Here is a 22,538-nt window from a genome sequence, read left to right on the forward strand (position 1 = left end):
CACTTCTAGGTTAGACTACTGCAATGCTCTATTTTCCGGCTACCCGGATAAAGCACTAAATAAACTTCAGTTAGTGCTAAATACGGCTGCTAGAATCCTGACTAGAACCCAAAAATTTGATCATATTACTCCAGTGCTAGCCTCTCTACACTGGCTTCCTGTCAAAGCAAGGGCTGATTTCAAGGTTTTACTGCTAACCTACAAAGCATTACATAGGCTTGCTCCTACCTATCTCTCTGATTTGGTCCTGCCGTACATACCTACACGTACGCTACGGTCACAAGACGCAGGCCTCCTAAATGTCCCTAGAATTTCTAAGCAAACAGCTGGAGGCAGGGCTTTCTCCTATAGAGCTCCATTTTTATGGAACGGTCTGCCTACCCATGTCAGAGACGCAAACTCAGTCTCAACCTTTAAGTCTTTACTGAAGACTCATCTCTTCAGTGGGTCATATGATTGAGTGTAGTCTGGCCCAGGAGTGGGAAGGTGAACGGAAAGGCTCTGGAGCAACGAACCGCCCTTGCTGTCTCTGCCTGGCCGGTTCCCCTCTTTCCACTGGGATTCTCTGCCTCTAACCCTATTACAGGGGCTGAGTCACTGGCTTGCTGGGGCTCTCTCATGCCGTCCCTGGAGGGGGTGCGTCAACTGAGTGGGTTGATTCACTGTTGTGGTCATCCTGTCTGGGTTGGCGCCCCCCCCCCTTGGGTTGTGCCGTGGCGGAGATCTTTGTGGGCTATACTCAGCCTTGTATCAGGATGGTAAGTTGGTGGTTGAAGATATCCCCCTAGTGGTGTGGGGGCTGTGCTTTGGCAAAGTGGGTGGGGTTATATCCTTCCTGTTTGGCCCTGTCCGGGGGTGTCCTCGGATGGGGCCACAGTGTCTCCTGACCCCTCCTGTCTCAGCCTCCAGTATTTATGCTGCAGTAGTTTATGTGTCGGGGGGCTGGGGTCAGTTTGTTATATCTGGAGTACTTCTCCTGTCCTATTCGGTGTCCTGTGTGAATCTAAGTGTGCATTCTCTAATTCTCTCCTTCTCTCTTTCTTTCTCTCTCTCGGAGGACCTGAGCCCTAGGACCATGCCCCAGGACTACCTGACATGATGACTCCTTGCTGTCCCCAGTCCACCTGGCCATGCTGCTGTTCCAGTTTCAACTGACCTGAGCCCTAGGACCATGCCCCAGGACTACCTGACATGATGACTCCTTTCTGTCCCCAGTCCACCTGGCCATGCTGCTGCTCCAGTTTCAACTTCCACCTGACTGTGCTGCTGCTCCAGTTTCAACTGTTCTGCCTTATTATTATTCGACCATGCTGGTCATTTATGAACATTTGAACATCCTGGCCATGTTCTGTTATAATCTCCACCCGGCACAGCCAGAAGAGGACTGGCCACCCCACATAGCCTGGTTCCTCTCTAGGTTTCTTCCTAGGTTTTGGCCTTTCTAGGGAGTTTTTCCTAGCCACCGTGCTTCTACACCTGCATTGCTTGCTGTTTGGGGTTTTAGGCTGGGTTTCTGTACAGCACTTTGAGATATCAGCTGATGTACGAAGGGCTATATAAATAAATTTGATTTGATTTGAGAAGCCAAATCATAGCAGGGCCAGTTCTATAATTTGTGGAGCGGGCATGTGCCTGAGTTTATATGTGTGTGTATACAGTTGAAGTCGGAAGTTTACATACACCTTAGCCCAAATACATTTAAATTCTGTTTTTTCACAATTCCTGACATTTAATCCGAGTAAAAATGCCCTGTCTTAGGTCAGTTATGATCAACACTTTATTTTAAGAATGTGAAATGTCAGAATAATAGTGGAGAGAATGATTTATTTCAGCTTTTATTTCTTTCATCACATTCCCAGGGGGTCAGAAGTTTACATACACTTAATTAGTATTTGGTAGCATTGCCTTTAAATTGTTTAATTTGGGTCAAATGTTTCGGGTAGCCTTCCACAAGCTTCCCAAAATAATTTGGGTGAATTTTGGCCCATTCCTCCTGATAGAGCTGGTGTAACTGAGTCAGGTTTGTAGGCCTCCTTGCTTGCACATGCTTTTTCAGTTATTTGGCTTGCAAGCCTCCTAATTTTTCCTCCAAACATAAGCATGGTCATTATGACCAAACAGTTCTATTTTTGTTTCATCAGACCAGAGGACATTTCTCCAAAAATTACGATCTTTGTCCCCATGTGCAGTTGCAAACCGTAGACGGTCTTTTTTATGCCGGTTTTGGAGCAGTGGCTTCTTCCTTGCTGAACGGCCTTTCAGGTTGTGTTGATATAGGAATTGTTTTACTGTGGATATAGATTATTTTGTACATCTTTCCTCCAGCATCTTCACAAGGTCCTTTGCTGCTGTTCTGGGATTGATTTGCACTTTTCGCACCAAAGTACGTTCATCTCTAGGAGACAGAACGCATCTCCTCCTTAGCTGTATGTCGGCTGCGTGGTCCCATGGTGTTTATACTTGCATACTATTGTTTGTACAGATGAACGTGGTACCTTCAGGCGTTTGGAAATTGCTCCAAAGGATGAACCAGACTTGTGGAGGTCTACAATGTTTTTTCTGAGGTCTTGGCTGATTTCTTTTGATTTTCCCATGATGTCAAGCAAAGAGGCACTGAGTTTGAAGGTAGGCCTTAAAATACATCCACAGGTACACCTCCAATTGACTCAAATGATGTCAGATAGCCTATCAGAAGCTTCTAAAGCCATGACATCATTTTCTGGAATTTTCCCAGCTGTTTAAAGGCACAGTCAACTTAATGTATGTAAACTTCTGACGCACTGGAATTGTGATACAGTTAATTATAAGTGAAATAATCTGTCTGTAAATAATTGCTGGGAAAATGACTTGTGTCATGCACAAACTAGATGTCCTAACCGACTTGCCCGAAACTATAGTTTGTTAACAAGAAATTTGTGGAGTGGTTGAAAAACAAGTTTTTATGACTCCAGCCTAAGTGTATGTAAACTTCCGACTTCAACTGTATGTGTATGTGTGTGTATCTGTGTGTGTGTGTATGTGTGTGTGAGCGGGTCATCAATAGAGTGGGGGCTTGTGCCAGTCCTACCTTTCGCCTGTGCCGCCGAGCTGTGCGAGTAGCCCAGTGACAGAAGGGCCATCTCGATGAGCTGGTTGAACAGCATGTCTTTCCTGACCAGCACAAACTCGGCGTGCTCCTCCTTGCTGTCAAACTCGATGGGGCTCTCGTAATGCTCCACCACGCAGAACACAGGGAGCATGTTGCCTGGAGAGACACAGACAACACAGCGAGGGCTCAGACATGACAAATGGTGACCTTCAATGGGGGGATTAATATTACATTTAGACACAGCTGATACAGTCAGACTATCTCTATTCATGAATGAATGAATGTCAGTGCCATTCGTATTATCAGTGACAGCACAATGATAAATATTGTATTGTTTTTTATTAGAATTTCCATATTAGCCTTATTCACATTGATAGAACTAGTTGTGGTAGCGGTAGTAGATGTGGTGGTACTGTGATTTTAGTTATTCAAACATGATCAATGACATCATGATTAGAGTAATGATTTCAATGTCCTTAGTCATTATTAATGATATCATTATTCGATTTGAACTAAAGTCTAAATACATTGAATGTTGTTCAGATGAATCTTGGCCGATCTCTGCTTTTAACCACTTTTTGACTGAGATCTATTGATACATTGTCAAGGAGTTCAGATCACATTAGACTGCTTCTGCCTCTGATGTCAACCCCATATCACCTTCCCATGATGCACTGCTCCAAATCCCAACACTCCAGTGCGCCCTGAGGTTTACTAGTCTGTGTAAACACTGCACTGCTATTAGGTAGAAAACAAGGAATCCTTGTCCAAAGACGTTGCACTGTGCAAATTTCAAATTATACCATTTGGGTTAAAAACGTCTTTTGATGTTTCGGTGACTTAAGTTTCGGAGCATCATCACTTTTTTGGTTAAAATATTCCTCTATGGCCTTCAGTGGTGATGATATGCAGCACATTATTCATGGAGTTTGAGCATTTGCAATGAACAATATTTCTAATGTCCGGCATCCTGAAGATGCAAACATCTCTGACAAACAATCAATAAACGGGGTAATCACCATCAGGTGCCAGGGAATGTGCTGAAACGCTGCTTCTCTCCCTGATTTGAATAGATAGAGATCTAACAATAAAGACTGCTGTGTAGGTTCATTTGGGGAGCAATACAGCCTTTGTGTTCATGGAACAGAGAAAAGCCCATGGTAAATATTATTCAGCTCAAACAATGCCCACTGTGGCCATGCGAAACAGACGCTTCTATAAATTTCACAATTTCCTCTCGAAAAAGGCAAAAAATATGCTGGAACGTTCTGAAAAACGCGAGGACAGAGTGATGTAGGGCCGGCCTGAGGATGATGATTGGGGAGGAAAATTGAACTTTCTCAGCTGGTGTTTTGCAGCAAATAAGACAGGAACCAACTACGAGTAACAGCGCATTAAGACACTCAACGCAACATTCTATGGTTCCAAAGTCCCCACAAACACAACCGAACAAACAGACGAGACATAACGGCCAACCGCTAATAAACTCATGAAAATGCTCGTATCTAGCCCCAAAAATTCATAAAATAATAACATTATTCATGTAATGATCAGGCCAGTAGTTATATAAGAAAGCTATTTCATCATCTCAAAATAAAGGCCCCTTAAGTGGGGGACCTACATTCTCTATAATAAACAACAACAGGAGAGAAACAGTGATGCAGTGCTGTGCAGAATAACACAGTAATAATTCTCAAACGGCCTCGGTATAAACAATGGGTCTTCGTAGATAGGCCTAAGTGTGGGTGTGCGCACTAAGATGACTAAGGGAAATTTAAATCGGTTTGCGCAGGAAGATGGAAACAAAACCATGACACTTGTGAACCATGAAGACATTATAATTGTAAACACAGACAGCACACACACACACACTTACAACATTCCACCTCTCTCCCATCTTGCCAAACACACACAGGCCATAATTTGGGCCTACTTGTACTGAGGGTCCTTTTGAAGTGTCTGAGAGTAAATATTTGCTATCTCACACACCTACACACACAAACACACACCACCCTGACCAGTGTCACTCACCCCTCTTGTGGCAGTTCTTGAGGAGGTGTCCCGAGGGTTTGTAGGGTACCCCGGCCAGCTTGGCCCCCGTGCTGCCCAGGCGGGCCCTGCCCAGGGGGCTGCCGTTCTGTTCCAGCCGGGCCAGCTTGGCTGGGGGGGCCTTGGAGTCGCGGTCACCCATGCTGTTGACTAGGTCACAGTTCTCCTTCCCCAGGCACGCCTCGCTGAGATGGTCCATCATTCTCAGCACCTCTGCTCACTATCACCTGGGAGGAGATAAGACAGGGACAGTCTGGGCGTTCACTAGCTGGCAGAACATTAGGGGGTTTCATGGACATGTAAGGCCTTCACACAGTAAGCACATCATATTCAAATGCATGATATGAAGTATGCCAAATTATCTTTTTAGGGTTGATTGTTTGGACTTTGAAAAGGTTAGAAAAAAGAGGGTGATAACTTGTCAACATGAACATCTATCTATGGGAAAAAGCACATTAAAAACATAACAGTTACAACAATAACTGCCAATTCTGTGCTTTCATTACTTGGCACTCACAATGTTTCGTGCCATCGTAATGTTCCCATTTTTCAGAGCATGTATTATGTATGTCTGTCCCACTACGGATTCCCATATGGTGGGCAAACAAGCACATTTTTGTGCAAACACATTAATTTGCAGAAAGATTCCACTCTGATGATTACTGCAGTTCACAGCACAAGCCCACAAGCCTTGCAACAGTGAAGTGAAGGCTGAGAGAGTAGAGCTAAACATATTCAGCCTGAGTCACTTTCAGCACTCCCCCCCCCCAAAAAAAAAAACTACCAGACATGCTTTATGGGAAAAAAAGCATAAAAAGGCAAAGGACCTGAAGAACATTGTTGTAACAGAGTTGTATCACATGTGCCTAAACAGGACATGATATGAGGAAGAAGAATTGTGTGGGAGGTCTCTTTAAATTTAAGAGAAGACTACAAAATGTGAGGTAAAACTAAATGAAAGCAGTACCATTGGAAAGAATGCTGACTTTTTATACCTTTGAGCCTATCAGAAATTAAAAGTGCAATCAGAAAAAAGAATGGACAGAGGACAAGGTGAAGTCTGACATGCCAGAAACACCTGATTATTGAAAACACATTTTAATTTTTATTTAACCAGGCAAGTGAGTTAAGAACGAGTTCTTATCTACAAAGACAACCTACCGGGGAACAGTGGGTTAACTGCCTTGTTCAGGGGCAGAACGACAGATTTTTACTTTGTCAGCTTGGGGATTCGATAAAGCAACCTTTTGGTTACTGGCCCAACACTCCAACCACTAGGCTACCTGCCGCCCACATACACAGCCACCGACTGCAGGAAGCACACAGTCAACACCTTGACAGTCTCTCCACAACTGAATGACAGGGTTAAACACCTAATACACACCATTTGCTTAGCAACATTTGAATAAGTATCTGTTATGGTGTTTCATTTTAAAAAAAATATATATATAGGGTTATTATACAGTGTTTACATTGTGCAATAGAAAGTTTTAAAAATATATTTCAACAAAAACTGAACAGGTCAAAATAATGTACCCCCACCTTCCCACCAGAACAGAAATGATCATGAACTATCTCATTCATGATATGCAATGAAGCAACTAATTGTTTAAATAGGGGGGGGCAACAGAATCCAGACCCGGATATGGTGGTAGTCCAGGGCAGGATTTCTGAATGACCTTTAAAAAAGACAAGCAAGAGTGCAAAACACAAGTTAAGTTACATTTAGGGCAAACCAACCTGAAACTCAGCACTTCAAAACTCGAAAGCATATAATGCAGTCTTGGTGAACGTTGCCTTCTTCAAGTTTTGTCAAGGGAAAGAAAACTTCAATGTCTGATGCTTTCTAGGTTTAAATGATAGGTCCTCTACAGAAATGTGTTCTTCTTTTGAGAGATGAAAGGTTGATATACAAAAGAGCAACCCACATCTATATAAAAGAAGACGTCGAGACAGACTGGGATACGATAACATTGGTAGTGAATTAAGTCTGTACAGTATAGCCTAGATAAATCGAATTATTTGCTCACTGGAAAAATAGTCATTCTTACGTCTTATTAGAAGTAGCGGAGGAAAATAACACCTGATACAATAAACGGGATAACTGTCTCGAGCATAGTCCATCGGTTACAAGTGCAACGAGTTAACACAACGTATCCACCACGATTATCAGTCAGTCGTGAATAGAACATCGGATAGTGTTAAGCTGTGCTGAAATCTGTTATTTCACCAGTCGCGAACAATCCTGATGTATAAACGCATACAAAAATAACGTGTATTCAATAAATTCGCCTTCTCTATAATTTTTTTTATCGACAATGATCTGCTATCTCAAGTAGAGACGATGGCGCAACGATATGCACACCCATGTTAAAAAGTGCGATTTACTTTCCAATGTCGAGTTAAGGCTTGCTATGGATGCATAACAGCTGCTTGCGATGTGTGTTCTTTCTGTTGGTTTGATTTGCGTCCGGACGGGAGCTCTTCTTTCTTTCTCGCTTTCCCCTTCTGTGTCCCCATTAAATTATGAGTTGTATTGACTCATCACTCCCCTTGCTGGTGCTGCCTGTGCTTTCCCTTTCTCCTCCTCATTTCAAAAGAAAATACCCCTAAAACAAGACGATTTAACCCGCATGTCGAGTGTTGAAGGCAGCCACTCGCGACAGCCGATGTCCTGGCGGAGTGTAGAACCTAAAATAAAGTAAAAAGTGCAAAGAAAACAGAGGATGGTGCGATTTCCGGCTGTGCGCGCAGGAATTTTTAATCAGCTTGATTAGAGTGAGGCGGTTCTGCATTTATTACTGAATAACACACACACACACATGCACATACACAGAGGCGCGCATAGGCTATACATATTCGAGATGCTATGCGAATGGACATTATATAGGCTACAGAAGGACCATGTGGAAATTGTTAAAATAGGCCGATATAAACCCCACATCACTGAAATGCTATCTGAGAGAGCACAATAGAATAACTCCCATGCCGTTTTGGCTATTGATCTACGTCAGTCCTGAGTAGCCTACTCGACCCGTAAGCTATTTTTATTGTGCATACAAATAAATAAACAAACAAACAAAATTGGTATCCCGAATAATAATAGGCTGTTTGTTTATTACATGGTTACTATTATTTTCCTGAACTTTTCCCATAATAGAGATGAATAATAGCCTACAATAATAATGCCAGAATCTGATATTAGGATTATTGAAAAGAGATTCAATCTGTTAGGTGTGAACACAAGCCTGTTAACTGTGTTTGCATATCACTTAGTGGTGCCTCACAGGCTGAATATGTCTTATTGCTACAGCACACATCATAGAAGTAGAGAGTGGTGAGCAAAAGCTGTTCTGGTGCCTTTCTAAATAGCTTATCTACACAGTGCATTCATTGCACACATGCTACGAGCAGCCCTACACGGGTGACAACGCAATAGAGAGCATAGCCAAACCTCTACTACTAAAAAGATTGGATTACGGTACTGACTTTCCCTGACCACAAATATGACACTGTCCTAACCTTGCACGGGAGAGAGGGGGGACTGGGAGAGAGTGCGACCTTCCCAAGACCCTAGAGGCGCACCTCAAGGACATCACTGTCAAGGTAGGTGCCTTACAACTTCTGTTGAACAAAGTATTGTCTATAACGGAAAGCAATGTTGCTGTCTATTACTATATACATCACAACACAATTATTCTCGCTCAAATGGGAATGTGCACAGCACAGAACTGCTATAAAACATACGTCTGTACAAACAACGTAGAGATACATCATTACAGTTATCCTGCATACCCTGAGATAAAACACTATTCTACATGAAAAGATTGTCAGCAGTGGACAATAAACAAAAACAAATGTGGGTGCAAATACTTTCAGAGACAGACCAAGATATTAGGTACAGTATATCAGGCATGTTGTCAACACAACATGAAAACAAGGCAGTCAGGACTCAGAAAAAAAAGCTAAAAAGGAAACCAACTAAAACAGGATGCATTAATACCTTGCAAACATAAACACAAACTCTAAATATGCAGTGATTGCCTACCTCTTTGGTAAAACACAGAGGAAATGCTGCATATAGAAACAAAATGTTGTGTATATATATTGTAGTATTTAGTCATAAACCATGGTAAGGCCTATAGCTCCCAGAAATGTTAAGCCAAATCATAAATCTCCTCCCACACAACAACAACCTGTTGTTTTGTCAATAACACACATAGAGGCGAGTAGAAGGAGATATCTGAGGGGAAAAGATTTGTCATAAAAAGTCCAACTCTTCAAAAGAGGGTTTCTCTTAAATTCCTGAGAAATGATTCCTAGAGATGAGACATCTTGAGCTCAGGGAAACTCTTAGTTCATACCTGTTTACGGCATTTTAAGCCAAGAAGGTGTTACTTTATGGTGTTCAAGATTTGTAAGGATTGACCCAGCAGATGACCTCTTTATCGTATACAAATGTGAGTGTTTGATGTTTTTTGATAGAAAGAGCACCCGAGTCACTGTATTCAAAATGAATGTATTGCTGAAAAACCTTTGAGCCGGAAGTAAACAGAGCAAGGTAAGATTCAGCGGTATCAAGTTGAGGTAGAACACTGTTTTGAGTAAACAACAACACCTAGCTGAATGTCAGTCACTTTCAAAGCAGTGAGTCTGTGCTGCCGATAAGTGATGCTGTCCCATGTCTGTGGCCTGTCACCGGAAACCCATACTGTATGCTCCAATGTTAAAACGTTACTGTCTAAGGTTCAAATTAGTCAGGTGTATGTCACAATTCAATAAACTTAGTAGCCTATCTATAAAATGTTGGGTTGTACAGAGATGTAAAAACTGTCTAAACTGACAAATTCATACTGCATTCATCAGCAGAGTACTGCAGTATTACTTTGTTTTAATCAAGTAAGGTGCATGATAATAAAGATGAAAAGGACAACGCAATATTCTGTGGCTATTACTATGTTATTACAGTGTTACTGCTGGTGATGTAGTAAAATGTACAAGAACAACTATCAATCTTTTTGGGTCAGATCCGTTGCTCATTTCACATGATATCACCTGTAATAGCAGGGTCAAGGTTTTATATAACACATTGGGAAAGTTCAAAGCTAAATACATCAAATGTTTATTATCACAATAATAAACATTAATAAACACGAGACAACACATGACACTTTCTGTACATTTGGTTGGGTGTACGTTTTCATATCTGTCAGAGTGGGCATGGAGATAGAAATAACAGCGAATGCGAGCTGTAGTCGGGCAAATTGTTATCTGCCGTGACGCAAGCAGCCGCTGTCATTTCCACTGTGATTGTGGGAGACCATCAGAGAGCATTGATAACCCTGCCAGCCAGGTTCTGGCACTGCCAACAGGTGCTGCCACTGCCAGCGACGTTGGCACAAACATGGCTGTGAAAACCCTCTGACATCCAGAAGGGCACAGATTTGCACTGACTGCACCACTGAATCAACAGTACTGATTATCAATTAACATATAGGTTTTTGTATCAGAGAGAAAAAAACATTTTTCACACTGAAAGGCCTCTATCAATACCAACTGATTACAAAAACGCTATTGTGATAGATTTACCAGGGCCACGGCATATGTGTTATTACATGTTTGTAAGAGATGGGTGATGTTATAGCTGAGCTCCTTATTATGAAGCAGAGGTTTGACATGCACATCTTCAATAAAATAAACGATGTCAACACAATGAATGTCTTTAAAGATATACCTCTGTTAAACAGTGTAATACTTGAGCCATATGATTTAGTTACAATATTTTACAACACCTACTCATGATCCCTTCTAGTGTGCTATCAGCTTTGCCATCTTTTGCACCACCATATTATATAACCTTACAGTTATTGCCATATTGTAGCCCCTTCTTTGACCCTCACTATACCATCACATCAAATATTCATGAAGTCCCTTGTTAAATAATGGAGAGAAATGAAGTACGAGGTCAGTTTTAACAACCCGTTTATAATCTACTCTTTAACATGTTAAGATCCTGCGAAAGAAAGTGGCATGAGCGAACGCTGCAATGTTGGCTTAGCGTCTCGGACGACGCGGTTTCTTTGTTGTCCCAGACGTCGAACGCGTCATCACACACAGTATGTAGGTGTTGTGATGTCTTCATGCTCACCACTTTAATGGGCATTAATATGATTATTTGGATTATCTAATACAATTGAGTCTGTCTGCGTCTTAGCCGTGTGTGAATACTAACAGCATGGGGTAATGCTGTCAGTGCAGACCTCAGCTTGCTGTGTAGGATCTGGGATATATGAAAGCACACAAAAATAAGGCACTAATAAGACAATGAGGTATTCAATCATCTGTGTATTATTAATATTGGTGTGAATGTGTCAAAACATTATTATAGTACATGCACAAATTCCCTCTCCACTAATGAGATATTGTTTATACAGTAGTAGGTATTTGCAAGAGTGTGTTTGCATTGAGAGTGTGTAGACAGCAAACCAATTACCAAGGTCACATGAAAACTTGAAGAGGTGCAAATTGTCCGGTGCAAATTGTTTTAATTGAAGGGACATTTCCAGCAGTACTGCATGGCGTGCAACATATACAAATGAACTATTACTAAAAAGACATTAGTGAGAAACGGACAGATCCTTTGAGTACTCAGTCATTAAGCAGTGAACCTGAATGTGCAAGATATTTCATATCAGCAATGGCTAGTGTTCTTTAAACTGAACGAGTTGTAGGCTCTCTATTAGACCCTCATAGTCAGTATGCTTTTGAATTAAAAGTGAAAGAAGGTAAAATTCTGATTTGGCAGTGTTGTGTCATCGTCGGAGAAGGAGAGTGAGATTCAAATGAACACCAATGTCCAAAGTAGAACCGGACGACGCCCCCGCCCACTTACTGGAAGACCTTTTCACTTTCCTCTGAACAGGCCTCACAGTATGCATCAAGTCGTAGACGCCGGCATCAAAGAGTAACAGAAATGAGACGGTGGCGATTTTGAGAAGCCGAGCGCTCAGGAACGGACCTCTGACGCCCACCGCTAGGACGATGTGTGGTGTGCACTGTCCCCCCACACACGGAAACACAGGTTTCTCAGTATCCGAGAGTGAGCTGGTCTCGGCTCTGTGTCTGTCTGGGCCTATATGCATCATAAGGTCAAGACCACTGTCCCGAGCCACAGCAGCCGTAGCGACAGTAGTGCCATGACGTTGACCGGGCCATGATTAACACAGGGCCAGAGCTGGCCTCGTTTTAGTCTGCCCACAGGATCTTTATTAATGATTCAAAACAAATTATTGTGTCCCCGAGGCTGGTGAGAGGACCCTGTATCGGCTTGTTGATCCCCCTTCACTTTTATCGAATTATAAAACAAATTAGTCACAGAACAATCAACTAGCATCAGTTTCAGGGCCTTGGAAATGACTTTTCTGTCACTGGTTGCAGGGCCAGTGCTCATCACATGACTGAATAATTAGAACTCTAATTTCTGCCTCGTGGATTGCAACACATCAACAATTAATAGCTAGAGAGACAGGGTTGTGTGTTTCGGAAAGCAACACTGAAGATGGCTTTGTCCACACTTTGTTGTTAAGCTACACAGTGAGGGGGAGGCTAAAGATGTTGCAAAGGATGCCATATACTCTGCTGTGGAGGATATGCGAAAGGACAAAACTACGGTTGGTGCAGGAGAACTCTTAAGAGGGTTAAGTGAATGTGGGCAGGTGATACAAATGTTTACTATGCCCAGTACACAGAAAGGCTACTGAGCAAACCATTCCATAGGCCTGGGTGGGAGCATTGGATAAAGAATGCAAACTTGTCAATGCAGTTTTATCTACAAATTTTCCTCTGCACATTTAATCTGCAGTCAAAGGATGCATCATCCACCACTGTACAAAACATTTGACAAGGGGATGGTTGAGGTTGTGTTTGTGTGCACAAGAGAATACAGTATCGGTTGAAAATGTTTCATCGGAGTATGTGGGTGGGTATTAACAACCTGATCTTAGCAGGATGCGAATTCCACCAAAGCACTCGGTTCCTTTTTTGTTGCATTATCTGAACAAAGGATTCAGGAAAACCTACACAGATCGGATAATGACAAGCATAAAAATAAAACACAATCACATTTTTTTCAAGAAATCAAAACATATGTTGGGCCTGAAATAAGGTGATTTGAATTCTAAAAAGTTCAAGGTATCAGTCAACATGCATTTTAAATTGTGTTTGTTATGGTGCCGTGAAGCATGCAAACAATTCAATATTTTTTACAGAAATGTCATTTTGCCAAACCGTGACAGAATCGACATGACAGACTTTGGTTATTTATCTCTGTGGAAAGACAGCTCCCCATTCAACCGAACAGTGCTGATTGTGAGGACCAGAAACAATGCAAGCTTTTATCGTTAAGCCAAGGAATCTGGATCAACAGTATGCAAAGCATATGCCAAAATAAATTGTTTTCAACATGCTGGGGCAACATATCCCCCTTTTAAAGAAGTCTCAGATCATGGCTAAATGTGCTGTAACTGCAGTTGCATACAAGCGCGCATCCAGGGTGGTATGCCTGTAATTGTCAGGCCTTTTTACATTTTTGACACTGAGCCCTGGAATGTGTAAACAATCCCTATTAAGACAAAGACCTTTTACCAAAACTGGTTGCAGCATGTCATCAAAATCTCTCAGATTCATTGTTACCTTTGTTCTCTATTAGCAATCATAACAGACCTATTTCAGAGTAGGTGGAATCCCCAAAGAGCCACACATCAAAAAACGAGACAGGCCTCTTATTTACTGGCGACAGTCTAATAAATGCATTTGCTGGCAGCTAAACAGGTATTTACTCTGCTCCTTACCACAGGTATAATTTCACTGTTTGCTGAGCTGTTATTTCTACAGTGCTAATTATCGAGGGTGGTAAAGACGATTAATGGTTTTACCCTAGATATCAGTCTCAGCACAGCGAGACACAACCCAACTCTAAACTCTCCAAGTACTTGGCTGTATGAATTGTAATAATGTAGAGATCTTCGTAGGAGGTATTTTGAACAAGCCCCAGACTCTGTTAGCTACACCCTAACCTGAAGCCATCGTTTAGCCTGCAAAAGTCTGGAGGTTTTACCATTTAGAGTCCACATCTTTTTTTCTTCTTCAAAAACAAGCTACAACTGCAAGAAGCTTGAGTGAATAATTTCAAGCGTCAGTGTTGTTGAGTGTCATTGAGCCTTCATCATGTGTTCTTGAGGAGAAGTTCCACCTCAGTAGGAAAGAGGAAACCTCTCTGATGTACTGTACTGCCTAATTGGTCTCTTAGGGTCAATACATGAACTGAAGAGGTTGTTTCCTCTCGCCCACCTATTATGTACGTTAGTATCTATTACTATGTTCTTCCAACCCTATATCCCTTACCACAACTTCTGTTCAACGGCTGTGAGGACCTCATCTGAAAGAGCACTATGAGTTGCACACCCTACTCCTGTCTTCTGTACTGTATGTTAAGAGCAGCAGCCAACGATCAGCTGAGCCTGCAAAGCCTCCCCTCCGCTGGCAAATGAGGTGGCAATTATTGGCGATGTGAGGCAAAAGTGCCACCAAGATGAGTAGGGTGGAGAGGAGAGGGAGAGATCCCCTAGGTGTGTTTCTAACAGTAGGTTGATTTCCTGCTATTACAGAGCAGTCAATAACAAAGACGTGCGCTACTTTCACTTTGGTGCACTGACAAATATAACCCGACTTTTGATAACCTCAAAAACATCTATAGGCAAAGACAGGCAGTTAAATGTCTTGGCATTTCTTCTGCTTTTATTCTTGATAATTGATCGCCTTATGGTCATTATTACATGTCATAGGAATTTGCTAAAGGGTATGTGAAAATGAAACAGTTATGGCACAATGATAGGCTTCTTCTGAGCATGACTATTGGATCTGTGTCCTGTTAGGTATCTGGACTGTTAGCACTGTGCTCGCCATCTGACTTGTGTCGTTCCTGTCAAATAAGGTTAAGTAACAGATTTGGGTAAAAGATCAAGGAGTGTGTGTGTGTGTGTGTGTGTGTGTGTGTGTGTGTGTGTGTGTGTGTGTGTGTGTGTGTGTGTGTGTGTGTGTGTGTGTGTGTGTGTGTGTGTGTGTGTGTGTGTGTGTGTGTGTGTGTGTGCGTGTGTGTGCGTGTGTGTGTGCCACTTTCACAACGGCTAGCTTAGTGTTAAGACTGGTTTTAGTAAGCAGAAAGTGAGACTGAGAGGGCTAACAGCAGCGCTCAACGTTCAACGTTCAGTCTTTCATCTTAAACAGGACTTACAAGAAGTGACACGGTCGCTCAAACAGGAAAAGGGCTGTGACATTGTTCTGTGAAATAGTGACCAGATTAACCACAACAGCTCCTCAAACAGTGAGAGATTTGACAAGATACAATCACCTCTATTAAAACCATAACCTGGTTTCCTCCAGCTTGTGCCACTTTGACATCTAAAAAAAATGCATGAGCACTACTAATGGCAGGACTATCACACTCTCAGCATACAGGAATATCACACTCTCAGCATACAGGACTATCACACTCTCAGCCTACAGGACTATCACACGCTCAGCATACAGGACTATCACACTCTCAGCATACAGGACTATCACACTCTCAGCATACAGGACTATCACACTCTCAGCATACAGGACTATCACACTCTCAGCATACAGGACTATCACACTCTCAGCATACAGGACTATCACACGCTCGGCATACAGGACTATCACACTCTCAGCATACAGGACTATCACACTCTCAGCATACAGGACTATCACACGCTCGGCATACAGGACTATCACACTCTCAGCATACAGGACTACCACACGCTCGGCATACAGGACTATCAGACTCTCAGCGTACAGGACTATCACACGCTCAGCATACAGGACTATCACACTCTCAGCATACAGGACTATCACACGCTCGGCATACAGGACTATCACACTCTCAGCATACAGGACTACCACACTCTCAGCATACAGGACTATCACACGCTCGGCATACAGGACTATCACACTCTCAGCATACAGGACTATCACACTCTCAGCATAAAGGACTATCACACTCTCAGCATACAGGACTATCACACTTTCAGCATACAGGACTATCACACGCTCAGCATACAGGACTATCACACTGCCAGCATACAGGACTATCAGACTCTCAGAGTACAGGACTATCACACTCTCAGAATACAGGACTATCACACTCCCAGCATACAGGACTATCAGACTCTCAGCGTACAGGACTATCACACTCCCAGCATACAGGACTATCAGACTCCCAGCGTACAGGACTATCACATGCTCAGCATACAGGACTATCACACTCCCAGCATACAGGACTATCAGACTCTCAGCGTACAGGACTATCACACTCTCAGCATACAGGACTATCACACTCGAGGGCATACAGGACTATCACACGCTCAGCATACAGGACTATCACACTGCCAGCATACAGGACTATCAGACTCTCAGCGTACAGGACTATCACACTCTCAGAATACAGGACTATCACACTCCTAGCATACAGGACTATCACACTCTCAGCATACAGGACTATCACACTGCCAGCATACAGGACTATCAGACTCTCAGCGTACCGGACTATCACACTCTCAGCATACAGGACTATCACACTCTCAGCATACAGGACTATCACACGCTCAGCATACAGGACTATCACACTGCCAGCATACAGGACTATCAGACTCTCAGCGTACAGGACTATCACACTCCCAGCATACAGGACTATCAGACTTTCAGCGTACAGGACTATCACACGCTCAGCATACAGGACTATCACACTCTCAGCATACAGGACTATCACACGCTCAGCATACAGGACTATCACACTGCCAGCATACAGGACTATCAGACTCTCAGAGTACAGGACTATCACACTCAGCATACAGGACTATCACACTCCCAGCATACAGGACTATCAGACTCTCAGCGTACAGGACTATCACACTCCCAGCATACAGGACTATCAGACTCCCAGCGTACAGGACTATCACATGCTCAGCATACAGGACTATCACACTCCCAGCATACAGGACTATCAGACTCTCAGCGTACAGGACTATCACACTCTCAGCATACAGGACTATCACACTCTCAGCATACAGGACTATCACACGCTCAGCATACAGGACTATCACACTGCCAGCATACAGGACTATCAGACTCTCAGCGTACAGGACTATCACACTCTCAGAATACAGGACTATCACACTCCTAGCATACAGGACTATCACACGCTCAGCATACAGGACTATCACACTGCCAGCATACAGGACTATCAGCCTCTCAGCGTACAGGACTATCACACTCTCAGCATACAGGACTATCACACTCTCAGCATACAGGACTATCACACGCTCAGCATACAGGACTATCACACTCTCAGCATACAGGACTATCACACGCTCAGCATACAGGACTATCACACTCCCAGCATACAGGACTATCAGACTCTCAGCGTACAGGACTATCACACTCAGCATACAGGACTATCACACTCTCAGCATACAGGACTATCACACTCTCAGCATACAGGACTATCACACTCTCAGCATACAGGACTATCACACTCTCAGCATACAGGACTATCACACGCTCAGCATACAGGACTATCACACTCCCAGCATACAGGAATATCAGAGTCTCAGCATACGGGACTATCACACGCTCAGTATACAGGACTATCACACTCTCAGTATACAGGACTATCAGAGTCTCAGCATACAGGACTATCAGACTCTCAGCGTACAGGACTATCACACTCTCAGCATACAGGACTATCACACTCTCAGCATACAGGACTATCACACGCTCAGCATACAGGACTATCACACTGCCAGCATACAGGACTATCACACTGCCAGCATACAGGACTATCAGACTCTCAGCGTACAGGACTATCACACTCTCAGCATACAGGACTATCACACTCCCAGCATACAGGACTATCAGACTCTCAGCGTACAGGACTATCACACGCTCAGCATACAGGACTATCACACTCTCAGCATACAGGACTATCAGAGTCTCAGCATACAGGACTATCACACTGCCAGCATACAGGACTATCACACTGCCAGCATACAGGACTATCACACTCTCAGTATACAGGACTATCAGACTCTCAGCATACAGGACTATCAGAGTCTCAGCATACAGGACTATCAGACTCTCAGTATACAGGACTATCACACTCTCAGAATACAGGACTATCAGAGTCTCAGCATACAGGACTATCACACGCTCAGTATACAGGACTATCAGACTCTCAGCATACAGGACTATCACACGCTCAGCATACAGGACTATCACACTCTCAGCATACAGGACTATCACACTCTCAGTATACAGGACTATCAGACTCTCAGCATACAGGACTATCACACGCTCAGCATACAGGACTATCACACTCTCAGTATACAGGACTATCAGACTCTCAGCATACAGGACTATCACACGCTCAGTAAACAGGACTATCAGACTCTCAGCATACAGGACTATCACACGCTCAGTATACAGGACTATCACACGCTCAGTATACAGGACTATCAGACTCTCAGCATACAGGACTATCACACGCTCAGTAAACAGGACTATCAGAGTCTCAGCATACAGGACTATCAGACTCTCAGCATACAGGACTATAACACAGTCAGCAGTGGAAAGCAAAATGTTTACGCTCTAGTTTAGTCTAATCAACTTCTTCTATAACATATTGCATAGGCTTAGTAGGCTAGTTAGCCATATTAGACATACAAACTTTTGCTCCTTTAAAAGAATACTTAAAACCTAATTATAAGATTACTTAAAATGTAACTATGGTAAATGCAATTCCCCATATCATGCTGATTTTACTTGATGTACCTGTGGAATAATTGTTTTAATAAATACATGTTTTCCAATTAGCATTATTTTACTAATATTAGCTGATATAAAGTACTGTCACACGATAACATTTTTCAGGGCTGAGACAATAGACAGCTTGATTACTTATTGGTGATCAGTGAATCAGATCAGATTCATCTTTGTCAGCAGCAATGCTAGTGATTATGGCTTGTCAAGTATCCAAACCGTACTGAGATATATGAAAGAGACTGTCGAACCTGAACAAAACCACAACACAACTATGCCCACACAATCTCACAATGGCACACTACAACTTCCCATAACTGCCCTTACACACACACTCATCTGGATCTTAATGAAAACACCTGATCAGCACAATTACAAAAACCTCAATTAGACAAAAACTCAAGGCCATCATTACTACTTTTACCCAATATGCTCACTATCAGCTGCAATACATGTTGTCAACTCAACCATTGCAAAAGGGGATATTCAATATGTTCGCAATCCACTTGATTTCTTAATTTATTATTTGAGTTCCATTAGGCTACAAGGCATTTGATTATGACGCTATTATAAAGCCATTGTTAATAAAGTGCAGCGTTAGATATATAAGTAGTACGGTATAATAACTATGTTCTCTGACTAAAGCTCACCTATTGTTTGAATCCTGGAAAATATAAAGTTATCTGGATAACTATCTTAAACTATATGGAATAATTGGAATGTGTGAGTTCTGTCTTAAAATAAGTATAGACTCAAGTTTGAACGATTATCACTTGACTTCATAAAACACCCATTGGCAAAAAAAAAAGGGGGGGGGGGCAATCATGGCCTGTTGGTACAGGGTAATAGACTACTTAGCCTACTTGTTATTAACACGTGATACAAACTGTCACGTTCAGAATGTATATAATCCATCTAACAGCATGTCAAACAATTGCCGCGACAAAAAATGTACTTTTGTCAAAGACACTGTTATCTATGCCTATATACAGTTGTATAACAATAAAGGTGACTAATGTTTTTATATTGTGGTTATTCCAAGACATCACTCAAAACAAATACTCGTCATGTAATGCATTTTTCTAGCCAAGTCTGCAGGTAGCCTATAGGCTACATCACGGAACTGAAAAGATAAGGAAGCACAGAGTTGGTGCGTTCCCTCAAGATGCGCAATATACATGAATCGGTTTAACCTCATTCATGGGTGCCTATTAAGTCTGGAATATGCCGAGTTATTATTTACAACTTAACTAAACGCGACACAAAAGTATAGACATTTACATATTATAGCCTATTCTAGTATTACATCTATACCCTATCATAAATCATGCACTCAGAACGTAGAGATTGTCTTATCTAAATAGAAGACATAAATGTGCCTATATTCAGATGCATTTTGGCCTTTAGTCGGTTATCGAGAAGGGCCTGAAAACTGTTGTTCAACTGACTTAAATGCTTACTGTCAAAGTCTACTTCCGTTCATTCAAGGATCACACCTAACGTTACATTTTTTAAATAGGTGGACATTCCAGTCTGTCGGTAGCCTACAAAAGAGCAAATAGCAAAAATAAGCAGGTTCTGTTGAATTGAAAGAGAGAAAAAATGAATTCAGGAGAAAATGTAACAATACCTTCAAAGTTAGCAGTTACGGTGAAGCCTCTTGTTTTCCATCAAAAGTTCAGAATTCTAATAGAGTCTGCTCCACCTTGACGGATCCAAAACTGCTCAGGAAATTCCTACGGTTGAGAGGGACACACGAGCTGTCAAAACTGCACTCGCAAAGACTGCGCAAAGCTGAACTTCGGAGAGCCAGGATTGAGCGCAAATGCGAGCAACGTGTGCTGCGCGAGTGTGCTAGATTTGAGTCTCGGTATGAGAGGAGGGTTTCTTTGAAAGGATGGCAGGTAAACGAACCGCCCCTCCCCGTTTCTGATGCTCAAATCGATGATTTGCCAGCTGTGGCGCAGCTTGTCTCGTGCCCCACTTTGGTTTTTACAACGCTCTTCTCCTGGTGCGCTCTCCAGGGTCTCCAGGGAACTCGACGCGGGAGTAGCAGATAGGAGCCGACTGCCAGGAGAGCGTTCACACTCATTCATTTTCATATCTATACGCCACATGTTTGGTTGTCAAGAAAAACGACTGATAACATAAAACATTGCATGTTCATAAGATACATTTGTTTGAGGGTGCGCATAGCCTATTTTTTTTTAAACAATGGTGCACGGCAAACGCATCATTATATTGTCCAAACTCTCAAATTGGTCCTGCCGGATAATATAAAACTATAGAGGCTTCCTAGGCAGTGGTTTGTAGTGTTGGTATCCAACCTAGTCTCAGAGCACAACATCAAGTATCAAATCAATTGCAGCACCGGTTATCATAGCCTAACATTTCATCCATGGTTAACCAAACAAGCGATAAAATAACCACTTCATTGTTTCATTTCCATCAATGTCTGTTGAAAAGATCATAAAAACTGCTATACGAGACAAACTTGTTGAAAGGCTTTTGCATTGCAAAGATAACACACACACACACACACACACACACACACACACACACACACACACACACACACACACACACACACACACACACACACACACACACACACACACACACACACACATTTAAAAATAACAGTAATTACATTTACAACGAATAAAATGTTTAAAAAACAATAATAACATGTAAATAATATAGCCTACTTTCTATGTAAGAAAAATGCCTTTGGCATTCTATACCTACCATTTAAATCACTTAAGATATCAAGCTGTTGCTTCAGCCATAGTTAATACAGTAGCCGAAAATTGCGCATTGATGGCTGCTGTATGGCACAATCGAATTGAAATCGTCTTGTGGTCGATAGAGTGCCACCTATAAGGCTTTATTAGTCCAAAGTTAATAAAATACTGAATTAGATTTTCTATCTAATTTTACTATATTAGGTTATTGGATTATGCCTGTTTGAAAATGTGTTAACAATTTAACAAAATGCGGTTGGAGGGATAGGTGTTGAGAAAAAAAAGAAAAGTTACGTGTATTTAATTTGCTAAAAGTTCATTGCAGTCTATATGAGAGGTTTTCTCAAATTTATAGTAAAACAATTTAAATGAGTTTAGCTAAATCCTATAGTTTCACATGTATAAATATAGTAAGGGGTGGGTTGAAAATATAAATGCAGTGGGTCGAATTTTTTTTGCCAATGTGAAAACGTGCGTAATACTTTGTAAAGTATAGGTAAATAAATGTAGGTAACTTTGGTATGTTTCACAATGTGACTTAAAAATGAGTGATCGAAAGACTAGTCAATGATGGCCATGCACTGCAAAGGGAATGCACTTGTAAACATTCAGAGGAACAGAGTGGTTGTATAACATGACCAAACTATGTAGCCTATGGGCAAGAAGACGTGGTCATTTAATTGTATAATTGCCTTTTCCTCAGAATCTGTTATCTAATACATTTTTGTAATACGGCTAAAGGTACTTCTAGGATGATGTAATGA

The 22,538-nt window shown here is 42.1% G+C and overlaps 1 protein-coding gene across 15 annotated transcripts in view; it reads right to left on the reverse strand.

Annotated features, from left to right (window-relative positions):
• LOC109908976 (DNA-binding protein SATB1) overlaps window positions 1-20,900 on the reverse strand; it is a 58,455-nt gene extending 37,555 nt beyond the window's left edge. For 7 of the 15 annotated variants that reach the window (XM_031790144.1, XM_031790116.1, XM_031790151.1 and 4 more), the window contains exons 1-3: window positions 20,661-20,900; window positions 5,120-5,364; window positions 3,068-3,244 (exon numbers count right to left, since the gene is read on the reverse strand). In XM_031790144.1, the coding sequence (XP_031646004.1) occupies window positions 3,068-3,244; window positions 5,120-5,339 (397 nt within the window). In that variant the 5' untranslated portion in view covers window positions 5,340-5,364; window positions 20,661-20,900. Of the gene's footprint in view, window positions 1-3,067; window positions 3,245-5,119; window positions 5,365-6,877; window positions 7,918-20,660 lie in introns of those variants that run through there. The other 8 variants (XM_031790178.1, XM_031790171.1, XM_031790133.1 and 5 more) reach the window with 6 other exon arrangements.
• Window positions 20,901-22,538: the final 1,638 nt, after the last annotated feature.

This window comes from Oncorhynchus kisutch, linkage group LG2 (assembly GCF_002021735.2).
Source record: "Oncorhynchus kisutch isolate 150728-3 linkage group LG2, Okis_V2, whole genome shotgun sequence".
NCBI classification, from domain to species: Eukaryota; Metazoa; Chordata; class Actinopteri; order Salmoniformes; family Salmonidae; genus Oncorhynchus; species Oncorhynchus kisutch.